General features: G+C 28.9%; 1 protein-coding gene across 1 annotated transcript in view; it reads right to left on the minus strand.

The window, feature by feature from the left end:
- Window positions 1-8,878, minus strand: part of tweek (transmembrane protein KIAA1109 homolog tweek) — a 260,309-nt gene extending 251,431 nt beyond the window's left edge. Inside the window, exons 1-2 of the mRNA XM_075370220.1 lie at window positions 8,649-8,878; window positions 7,888-8,211 (exon numbers count right to left, since the gene is read on the minus strand). Coding sequence (XP_075226335.1) covers window positions 7,888-8,140 — 253 coding nt within the window. The 5' untranslated portion in view covers window positions 8,141-8,211; window positions 8,649-8,878. The remainder of the gene's footprint in view (window positions 1-7,887; window positions 8,212-8,648) is intronic.
- Window positions 8,879-12,106: the final 3,228 nt, after the last annotated feature.

The following is a 12,106-nucleotide window of genomic DNA, read 5'->3' on the forward strand; positions in this document are numbered from 1 at the left end:
CTTTTCATTTAATTCATTTATTTTATCTATACTTTGTAATTATCTGAAGGTTTTATCAAAATGTCCTTTGATCCTTTCAGTTAAATGCTAGACAGTTCCTTTTCAATATCTATGGAATACCTCACCAACCATTCCCACAATCATCAAAGTGGCAAATAAGACAGTATTCTCTTCCATAATGAAAAATGAAAATAATAACAAAATTACACTTTAGAAAAAATATATTTTTTATTACACAAACTATAACACATCACTTTTTAATCAAAATGTTCTACTTGATTTTCAATATATTCTATACAACTTTACAACTTGAAAGCAGATTCACAATAACTGTTTACCTTAGTTTACAATATCAAATGCATTGCATTTTCAACTAATGTTTTCAGTCCACTTGTTGATGTTTTGATAAAAAAAAAGAACGCTCTAAATTCTTAATAATAGCTCACAGAGAAAAATCACAAGTCAAGCCAAACAACTAGACGCAAATCAATTATGCCAAATACTTCAACCCATTCAACAAATTTTTAATCTAAAAAATTTTAAACCACTCAAACGTGCTACCAGATACACCCTCCAATTTACTATTAGATAAATAATGAATACCATAATCTAGACTGTTTTATAGTTCTGGTAACACTACTTTTGCTGGGGCAAAGGTTTCCTAAAAAATAGAAGCCCTTTTAACAATAACAATAATAATTCAAAATATAATAATAATTATAAATAGTTCTTCCCTTTCTCTAATTCTTTTCCTGCATCATAATACCAGGACACATTTTCCTCCATCCATAGAACTTCATGAGGATTATTGTTTGACTAATACACATGATATACCTCATCATCTTAAAACATGTGTCATCAGTTCATAAAAAAATTAGATCGGCTTCATTACCGTTTAAAAATAATATGCTTCATTCCATTATTACACTTTAATGATGAAAAGAAGTAAAAGAGAACAATAAATTCTTCAAAATTTTAACGTTTTCAACAATCATATTTAAATCCTTCACCATTATTTACATGCTCTTCAGGATATGAGTACATCGCTGGAAATCTTCCACATTAATTTGTGAGACCAATTTAGATAAGACTAAGCAACCAGACAAATTTAATTCAATTTGAGCCAATTATGGTCATCCTTACACTTACAACTGTAAAACTTCCCAACATTTAAAATATTACACTTAATTTTCACCAATCTAGTCAAGATGGAAAAGATGTATCTAGAAATTAGCACTAAACTCATCATAACTTCACAGTCTACTCATGCTTCCACCATATCTGAACCATTTAAAAAGTTATTGTTCACAATAAATTTACAACATCCTGCAAAGTACCATAAAAAGAACCGACTTAACAGAAACAGTCTGACAGACAGAAACTAACAAGAATTAATATCGTTATATGCACTCCTGCCAATATAACAAAATAATACTTCCTCCTGCATAAAATTTATGCCAGTTACAGAACTGATATTTCCAACATTATATGCAAAATATATAACTATATTAATTTTAATTATATTATTATCTGAATCAAATATTTATTTGATAAGAATATTCAAGTAAGTTTCCACTTAACATAATAAACACAGCATAGTAGCCATAAATTCAGTTTTTTATGTAATCCTCAAAGAGAAAAATAAGAGACACAGGCAATCCTACAAACTGAGTCACCAATCCCAGAAAGAAAGTGGCTTCCCTACATGGTAAGTCTATGGACTAAAGATGGTATCACTACAGCATCAGTGATGAAATTGGGGAAAGTTGTGGCAATTCCCTTGGTATCTACCCAAGGAAGAAGAAATTACAGCTGATAAAAGATAATAAATGTTGGGAATGAGCAAATTACAAGTAGGACAAACAGACTGCCTCAGAAAATAAGGAAAGTTTACTATTCAGGACTAAACAGAAAAATATAATAAACCAAGGAAGTTATTTATTACAACTACTAACAACCATAGGCATTAACAATTGCACATACAAAAAATGAAATATTGTTAGAAAAATTATAAATTTTAAAAACAAAAATTATTGTTTGTTAAAATTATAAATGTCATTTTTACTTTCCTGTCTAGTGCTATAGCAGAGCTATAGCTTTAGAAGGTAAGTATTGTAACCGGTCCAATCTGGGCATATGCGGTTTCACCGGATCTTTACGTTTTGATATCTAAGAAACCCAAAAAACCAGATGGAAACTTTCTGAATGTTTGTATATATGTGTGTGGCGTATGTGTTCGGTGTCACTTCCTAAATCACCTTATATCTCCAGAACTACTCAACCAATTTTGACCAAACTTGGTCACATTACTTCTATATATGGGGCATTGATACCATTAAATTTCTGTAATTCTTTCCATTAGAAAACTTTTTTCTTAAGACATCTGTTTTTTTTAAATATATTAAAAACAATCTGATAGCAGATGATTAGTTTGAATTTTAGGGAGAAAGCACTATTGATGTTAAGTGTCATCACAACAAAAAATCATTAGATCAAAAATTACTTCAAAAGAAAACATATTTGCATTTTTTTATGTATGGGTGTGTAATTAATAAATAAATAATAATTATTATTATTACTTTCATTAATAAATCCTATATAAATTAAATAAAAATTTATTTAATAAATAAACAAGAAGCAAACAAAAAATGATAATGAAATTTTTAATGTTGAATTAATTCAATATTATTGAGAAATTAAAACATAAAAAGTACTACACATTAAGTTAAAATATAATCTGTTAAGTTTTTAAATAATTTTTAAAATAACACAAAAAAGATAATTTTAAAATTATTTAAGTAAAAAATTAATTTTAGTTAATTAGGTTTAAAGTAATAAAATATTTTTATTTTTAAAAAAACTGAATACACACTAATTTTATTATGTATATTATAATTTTTAAATTCAAATATCTGATCCAAATATAATTGGCAACAGAAATTGCAAATCAAGTTATGCAACTAAACTTGTTAATCAATAGACAATACTCTATTTAATGAAACACATTATTTTTTCAAGGTCAATAACAAAACATTAATTAAAAACATAATTAAGTTTGTTATTCTAATTCACATATGTATGAACAGATAAAATTTATTTTCATTTGAAAATCATAAAATAAAAATTATTAGAATATATTTCAATAAAATAATCCTTACCCTTTGTTCCTTCATTTTCATTTTGGATTCTGTCTGTGTTAGGTTATGAATTCTTGGTTCATATTAGGATGAGGAGATCTGTATTGTTTTTGTATTTTATCTAGATATTATTTTTTTATTATAATGCGATGAAGTGGAATAAGAAAATTCACTTCATGCATCGTACATTACCTCACTGCATGTATTTTAGAAAAGACTACAATGCCAATCTTTGGACAGGAAACAGTTTTCCGCTAAGTGCATAACCACTAACCTCCTCTAAAATCACAAAAATAATCAGCAACAAAGAATACCTCATCCTAATATGAATCAACAATTTATGACTTACACTGATAGAATCCAAAATGAAAATGAAGGAACCAAGGATAAGGTAAAGGGTTGAATTGCAAGAAAAGATGATCTACCCAGAGGCAATACAAATGAGAATCATCAAAAGATTAGCTTTAAGATCTCCATAATGCAGCAGTATGGCCATGTGTATGTACTGCCTGCAGCATATCTTCTCAAGATCAGGATATTTTTACACAAACTGGGACTGCATATTATTCATCCATAATTCTGCATTAGTGAATTTATATGTATACTCCAACAAAGTGATTTATCTTTCAGTATCACTTTGCCAGTACTAACACACAAAATAAGTTACAGAGTTAAACTTTCTCACTTATTTCCTACATGTAATAAATTAATTATACAAATTCAATAATCATTCAATTACTTTTTAAATGCCAGAAATCTTTGGATAAATAGTACTAATACATTAAAATAAATCGTCATTGAATATATAATCAAAATTAATTAACAACTTTCATAAATAATTAGAATTCTTGTTAACAACCGGGCAGTCAATCTAGAAATATAGTAAATAAAATTAATTTAAATTAACTTTAACTAAATATTTTTTCATACTAAATTTGCACATCAGTTGCATACTGAATATTAATCTTGTTTGAAGGGCAGAAAGTTTATTTCATTAAAAAGTTTTCACAATTGTAAACAGTGCCTAGATAAAAATAATGTATGATATAGATTAAAGGAAACCCACATGAAATTAGATGTTTTCTGCTTTATCACTGAGTTAATGGTATCACAGTATTGTTAATCAATAGCAAATATTGCTAATTTATTTGATACCTGACTCAATCATCATTTTAGTATGAGGCTAAATTTGTGGTTTTAGAATCACTAATTTATTAGAAAATAATTTCTGGTGATACTGATGCTTATACAATTAAGTCTTACAAATAAAATACATACAAAATCCCGAAAGTGATAAAATAACTTAAATATGTAAAAATTTAAGATATTTCCTCGCAAGCATAATATGTAAGAGGAGGTTAGGACTTCTCTTTCCTTAGAGTCCAAAAAAAATCTTATCATTTTATGAAATAGATAAGAATTTAAAAAAAAAATAAGTGGATGGATATCTAGGCTACTTACCACTTGTTTAGCACTGGACAATTAATTTTTTATTGTTTTTAAATTCCTGTTTCATTAACATATGATCAACAGAATCCTCATATAAAAATCTGTTAGTGTAAAGACAAATATTGAACTAAGTGTTATTAGGTGAACTAAGAAGTGGTGTACCTAAAATCAATTTAATTCTGTTTTTCCAGTACCTTTCATGTTTTTCTGAAAACTTACAAGTATTGTAACTCATAAGCTGGTCAAGTATGTCAATTGTCACTGTTGAGTTTATCCACTGTAGTAATCAATGATTACTTCGCATTTTTCAACAGTACTGACACGAAAGTAACAACCTTCATACTGATATATTTGATGTTAATTCTAGGATATCAGATGAAATTTCATAACAAATATTATGCTGATTTTTCTTTGGCTGTAATCTCACCATCTGTCAATTTCTTTCAAGTTATTTTGATAGTTTCCCTCTTCTATCTGTTCTTAATGTTCCAAGTGAATGTGTTTTTGTAAAAAGCAATTTATTTTTAGGTTCTACTCTAGTGTAATAATTATCAGTTTTCTTTACCTCCCCATCCCTAATCATTTTTCTGAGAAGTGCACGACAACCTTTGTTGAAACAATCACATCTTTTCTTTACCAAAATATAACTTTAAATTCCAGTATGATCATTACCTAAACAAGGCTTGAATAGTTTATTCCATAGTCTTGTGCAGAATTAAATGTCTGTACAAGTTGTCCTCAGAATTGAATTTTTTTTCATAGTTATTATAGACAGTATTTTGTTAAATTTGACTCCTGGACATTTCTTGTTGTAACTAAAATGCCAACTTAACATAAGTTCAAATCTGTTTTTTCATATTGTTTGTCTATAAATACTTACAATACAAATTCACCTTTCAAATTTGAAGAGAAATAGTAAATTGACAATAGACTGCAAGCCACAAAATTTAAAAACATGAATAGTAATAATACCCACAAATTAATTTCATCTATCATCACTAGCTGAATCATTAATAAAGGATAAAAAATATATATGGAATCTCATCCATGAAATCTTCATCACCATTATCAAAACTGGTATTTCCAAGAAAACATCTCCACACAGTGTCATCATCCAAATTAGTAGCCTCATCACACTGGCCTTAATCTCCAGTAATATGACTTGTTTCTGTAGCCAGAACTTCAGATTCTGGGCTGCAGAATTTTCACCTGATGCTTAACTGGATCATTAAGTTCATTTTCTAGGGGCTTCTTTCATTCTCACAGCATGATTTAAATTTCTAAGTAAGAGCATTGTCTTCACAGTGACCAAAAATAACAATTCATTAGACTCCTTCCATACCTTACACTTTCAAAAAAATTTTAACAGTGTATTATAATTATAATTAGGATCAAATGACACACATAGACTTGATCTTAATTTTAATTAAGCCAAAAATACAATAAATGAAATGTTTTATTCATTATATTTTTTCAATCATTGGTAATAATGGGTGTTAATATAGAAATCAAAAAATTAAATACATTAATAATGTTGATTTTTAAGGTTACAAACTGCTAAAGATTATAATATATTAAGGGAAAATGTTGGACATAACTGACAAGATTTTAAGACTGTAATTACCAGTCTTACAAATAGTAAATACAAAATTGACTTCCTGTAGACTTTACAGGTGTACTGATACTTTCAGGAAATAAAAAATATATATTATCAAAAAATATAATTTTTGTATATAAACAAACTAAAATTTCATAAATTTATGTAATCATAAAATATAACTTTCAGGTAGTCAAATATTTGAAAGGAAAGCATAACAAAAAAAATAAACTGAAAAAAAAGAAAAGTATTGAACTACACAAAGCAAATAACTTATTTTTCATTAGCTGGATTTGACAACTCCATCAACGTCCTTGTCCTGTTATTCAAACCATCCATCCTCAAGTGTCAAAAAATCTAACTTCTAAACTAATATTGAAATTGTAGTAAATAAAATAACAAACTTTATAACTACACACTGTAAAAATGAAATAATAATGTAGCAATTGAATAAAATGCAATAATAATAACAGATTAAAAAAAGTAGACTAATAATGAAAAATATACTGAAGTGAAACATATGTACTTGACAGAAGAAGGCAAGAAATAACTATGATAGGAGTTATGATAACTATGATAGGAGTTGCTTACCACTATAAAATACATCTACCCAACCCAGAGAAGTCATAGGGATTGTTCAAATTTTTTTTATATATTTCCATGGATGATAATATAATTTTTTTCTAATTATACTATTAATAATAAATCAAATACAAATGTTTAAAAAATCTTTGATTAAATATGCAATTCTAAATATTCTTAAATTCCAGTTAACCTGTTAATATATTTATTTTATATAAATAAACAATACAATTTATGTATTCAAAAAACGCGACTTTCTAACTTTTCACTGACATTCAACAATTATCATGCTCAAATTACACATATGTCCACTTGCATGCACCACACACATACAAATATTACTAAAAAGTATCAATAAACACCTAATAATTAAACTAAAGTAATGATTACATAACACAAAATAGTAAGTTGGGTTTCATTTAGAACAAAATAATTGTACCAATTTACATTATTTTTAAAGCTAATTTGTTAGCAAAATAAACTTTCTTGCCAGAATTTGTTAATCAGCATAAGAATAACTGGTATTTTTCTGTTAATTTTTTAATTAACCCCCCAATTTTTTTAATATTTAACACCCACATATATATGACCCAACATTATTATAATAAATAAATATAATCTAACCAAACTTAACCTATGCTTGCTTCGCTCGCTAACCTTGATTGGCGAGCAAAGCAAGAGTACGTTAAGTTTGGTTCAACTATATTTATACTTTTAGATTTATTTATTATATATATTTATATGGGTCTTAAATATTAAAGAATTGGAGGTGAATAACAGAAAAGTACAGAATAACTTACTGTTGTTAGACGGAAAAAATTTATTAGTGGACCCCCAATACTACCACAATTGCCAAGGTTTTTAATTGATGAATTTCAATACAAAAGAGCTGTGAGAATATTCAGCAAGGCTAAAAATCCATCATTATATGCACAAAGATTTGACTATATGAAACATAAACTTACATCTTTTATTCCTTTAAAAATTATAAATTATTAGGAGCAAATATTTATTTTTGTTATCTTTTTCAAAATATTATCTAAAATGTTTAATTGTAATAAAAGAAAATGTTTCTGGAAAGAGAAAAATCTATACTTATTACAATAGATAAAAGTTACTTACCTACTCTAAGGTAACCCTCACTGACAAAAAGTCTGTTAAGCAATTTTGTCATGAAATATCCAGCAACTCTTGAATTGTAGTATGTTATGTATATAACCCATGCCATGGTAGAAACAAGTGAACAAAGAAGCCAAGCAAAATTACTGTCCATTTTTATATCATCTAAGTTAACTAGACTTGTGTTAAAATGAGAAGATTCAGATTCTAATGTTTCAAGTTGCTCAGGATGTAATGAAGATGCTAGGAAAACCATTTTTACGTTTTTTTTTAACTTTTACACTTTGTAGTACAAATTAAGTTATCATATTCATTTATCTTAATAACCTATAAAACAAAATAAAAGCATATTACAGTTTTTAAAGGCACATTGACTCAGAGTAAAAGTATTAAGTGAAACATCAAATTTAACAGAAATAATATTCTAAAGAAACCAATGTTAACAAAAATAAATAATATGGTATGAAAAAAAGAAAAATAAACAAATTGTCAGCAAGCATATTAAACCTCTAAAAAACTGCGTAATATTATTCTATTAGCTACAAAGCAAACTAATATATTAAAAAACAACTGCAATTGACTGAAAAATTTAAGTTCAAAGTTGATTCCAAATAAATGTTATTCTCAAGAAAGAATACAATTAAAATGAATTTAGGTTATACAACATGACCTATCATACAGCCTTAACTGAATATAACTTTTAATTAAATTATTAATTAGTTTATAAAGATATAAAAAATAAGAAAAAAGTTAAAAGGACTTACACTAAAGAAAAATCTTTTTTTAAATCTTCATGCCGTCTTGACATTTTTACTTCGACTAAGTGAGTGAGACCTTCGACTTTAATGCAGTCATTCGTAAAGTAGTCACAAAACAAGCGTAAATATAATGAATAGTAAATATTCATAATACAAAAAAATCCTAAAATCGATATCAATTCTAAAATCTAAAACAAAACTACACTACGAAAACACTTAACCATTACCTGTCAAAAATCTCGAATCGAAACAGCGTTGGCAACATTCAAAATAAAACATCATATGAAATTAAATATAATAACTGAAATTAAAAAAAAAGTAAAGTAATTCCTTTTGCAAGTTTTATTGACTTCAATAAATTATATCAGCCGTAATTTCTTGGATATTATAAATGATGAAAAATAGTCTGCAAAATAAAACATTTACTTCTGTGTTCAGAAAAAAAAATGATTATCAATGTGATAAATGGAATACTTTAATCAGTTAAAATTATTACAGTATATAAATATATATAATATAATATTCACAATAAGATTAAATTATATCAGATTGCATATGACGAGAGCACTTAAAAGATTGATAGGTTTGCTATTCTTCACAAGTATTATATATATTAGCGTCATTTTCAAACTTTGCCTACAAGTGTCATGAAGAATTTAAGGGGTTTTTATACGTTTAAGTGTACCAAACAGAGGAATTAATTTCTCTTTTTTTATTTTAAAACTGATTAATAACATATCCTTATTCTAGTCCTTTTAAAATATTTATTTTTGTAGTGAATTCATGTGAGAGTTTAACAATCCTGCTTTTATAAATACTTATTCCATATCCTTAGGAATTCGAAAATTCAATCATCCACCAACAATGGTCTCCCAGTCTCTATCTTCAGCCAACCTTCCTAATTTCCTGATATCGAAGTAGACAATCTTGATTTCTGTTTTGTATCCATTTGACTCTTGTCAAGATACAAAATTATATCTTAAACTAATTGTTTTATCAACCCAAAAAAAAAACTAATAATTTTCTACTTTTTGGTAATATTGACACATTCTTCACCATTGCAGGGGAAAGCGTTTTTTGTTTTTTTTTTTTTGTTTTGTCTGCGGAAAAATGCTTCAGCATTATCATCGCCCTAACATGAAGTATGTGTTTTTAAAAACTAAATGATAAAAATTCAAAATTAAAAGTAAAAATTAATTAAAAACCAAAACATGTTTAAAAAAATAAAAATACATATTAAAATGAAAAACCTGTAGCATATGCTAAGATTAAATTAAAAATACAATGCCAAGATCTTCCCTATCCCATTACTTTTTAATCTTTACATAGAACTAGCTGTTAATGATGTTAAAGAACACTTTAGATTTGGAGTAACAGTGCAAGATGAAAAGATAAAGATGCTACGATTTGCTGATGATATAGTAATTCTAGCTGAGAGTAAAAAATATTTAGAAGAAACAAGGAACGGCATGGATTATGGAAGTAGAAAAGGTTTGTTATTTGGAGAATAGAATTACTAAAGATGGACGAAGCAGGAGTGATATAAGATGCCGAATAGCACATGCGAAACGAGCTTTCAGTCAGAAGTATAATTTGCTTACATGAAAAATAATTTAAATGTCAGGAGAGCATTTTTGAAAGTATACGTTTGGAGTGTAGCTTTATATGGAAGTAAAACTTGGAGGATTGGAGTAACTGAGAAGAAAAGATTAGAAGCTTTTGAAATGTGGTGCTATATGAGAATGTTAAAAATCTGATAGGTGGATAAAGTGACAAATACAGATGTGTTGTGGCAAATCGGTGAAGAAAAAAGCATTTGGAAAAGTATAGTTAAAAGAAGAGACAGACTTATAGGCCACACATTAAGGCAGCCTGGAATAGTCGCTTTAATATTGGAAGGACAGGTAGAAGGAAACAATTGTGCAGGCAGGCAACGTTTGGAGTATGTAAAACAAATTGTTAAGGGTGTAAGATGTAGGGAAATGAAATGACTGGCAATAGATAGGGAATCTTGGAGAGCTGCATCAAACCAGTCAAATGACTGAAGACAAAAAAACTTTAACTCAGTTAAAGGTTTAGCAAGTAAAAGTTTTAAACTCAGTACAGTATGATGAAGTAAGTGAAACTGACTTAAACGAGTTTCCAAACATGTTCGCCACATCAATTAGCATGGTGACAAGGATGACATTGCTTTCCAGTCCAATCGGCTGCAGTGACTGTCCTGATCTACACACGGCCCGAACTTTCCCTCACACAAACGAAGATGGAGTTGTCCGAGAAATGGTATTGACATAATTCAGCCATGATTCCCTTTAGCACATCGAAACACACGACAGCATACAGCCCTCACATTGCAGAAGGCACTTAGAAATTCAGTCGTAGGTCTTCGATTGAAATTACGTAAAGCCCTGCGACGATCCCTTAGTTCACTCCTACAGTCTTCATCCCACCAAGGAACAACAAACCTCCTTGGCTTACCAGATGTTAAAGAGATAAATTCATTCGTGCTATCGAGTACTAGATGTGTAAACTTGGCAAGCTGGTGGATCGTGCTACCACTCGTCGTATTGGCCAAAGGAATCCTTGCATCCAGTTTTTTTTGTTGAGATTTTCTAACATTTAGGAAGTGCTTTGCTTCTTCGAGCACTTCAAACGCCTCGATATCCTCGAAGAAACCTCGAGATGGTGAAGGGGATTTGGAAGCCTAGGAAGCCGGAGATACAGATACCATACCAGGAGACAATTATTTTTTGTAGATCCCTTCATTGAGATCTTAGTAGTTTGCTGCTTTTTTGTTGCAGCGGGAATTTTATTTAGTTGTGTACCAACTGAAGTGGTTTTCGGTAAAACACTATATGTCTTCCACCAAAAATATCCTTCTTTTTGTCAGTAGTCAACGCTGCAATAGCAGAAGTGAGGGATTTTACCTGGTCTGACAAAGCCTGGACCAATTTGATCAGTTCTTTCCACAATTCGCACTTGTACATTGTTAGAAATAGCCTGGAAAAAATTAACACCGGGAGTTACAGGATTCCTCATGTTGAAAGATTTTCTATATTCCCGACGAGCCACAGGAAAGAACATTTTATGTTCAATACAAATTCTTAATATAGCTGTTTCCTCCTTATAAACCGGGCATTCTCTAAATTTAGCCAAATGTAGACCCTTACAGTTAATACACTTTTCAGTTTCAGTGCATGCGCTATCACCAAGTTCCGTACAGTTGCAACGCGCACATACTTAATCATTTATGCAATCAATTTTGTTGTGACCAAAACCCTGACACTGAAAGCAGCGTCTCGAGTTTGGTAAATATGGTCGCCCATGGACAGAGAAGTAGCCAATTCTTATTCTCTCAGGAGCAGTTGTTGAAGAAAAGGTTAGGATAAGTGAGGATATTGCCACATCAGCATCATTTTCCTTCCTCATGATCCTCTGCACAGAAGTGACAGACTGTGGTGACA

Source organism: Lycorma delicatula, chromosome 7, assembly GCF_047948215.1.
Source record: "Lycorma delicatula isolate Av1 chromosome 7, ASM4794821v1, whole genome shotgun sequence".
NCBI classification, from domain to species: domain Eukaryota; kingdom Metazoa; phylum Arthropoda; class Insecta; order Hemiptera; family Fulgoridae; genus Lycorma; species Lycorma delicatula.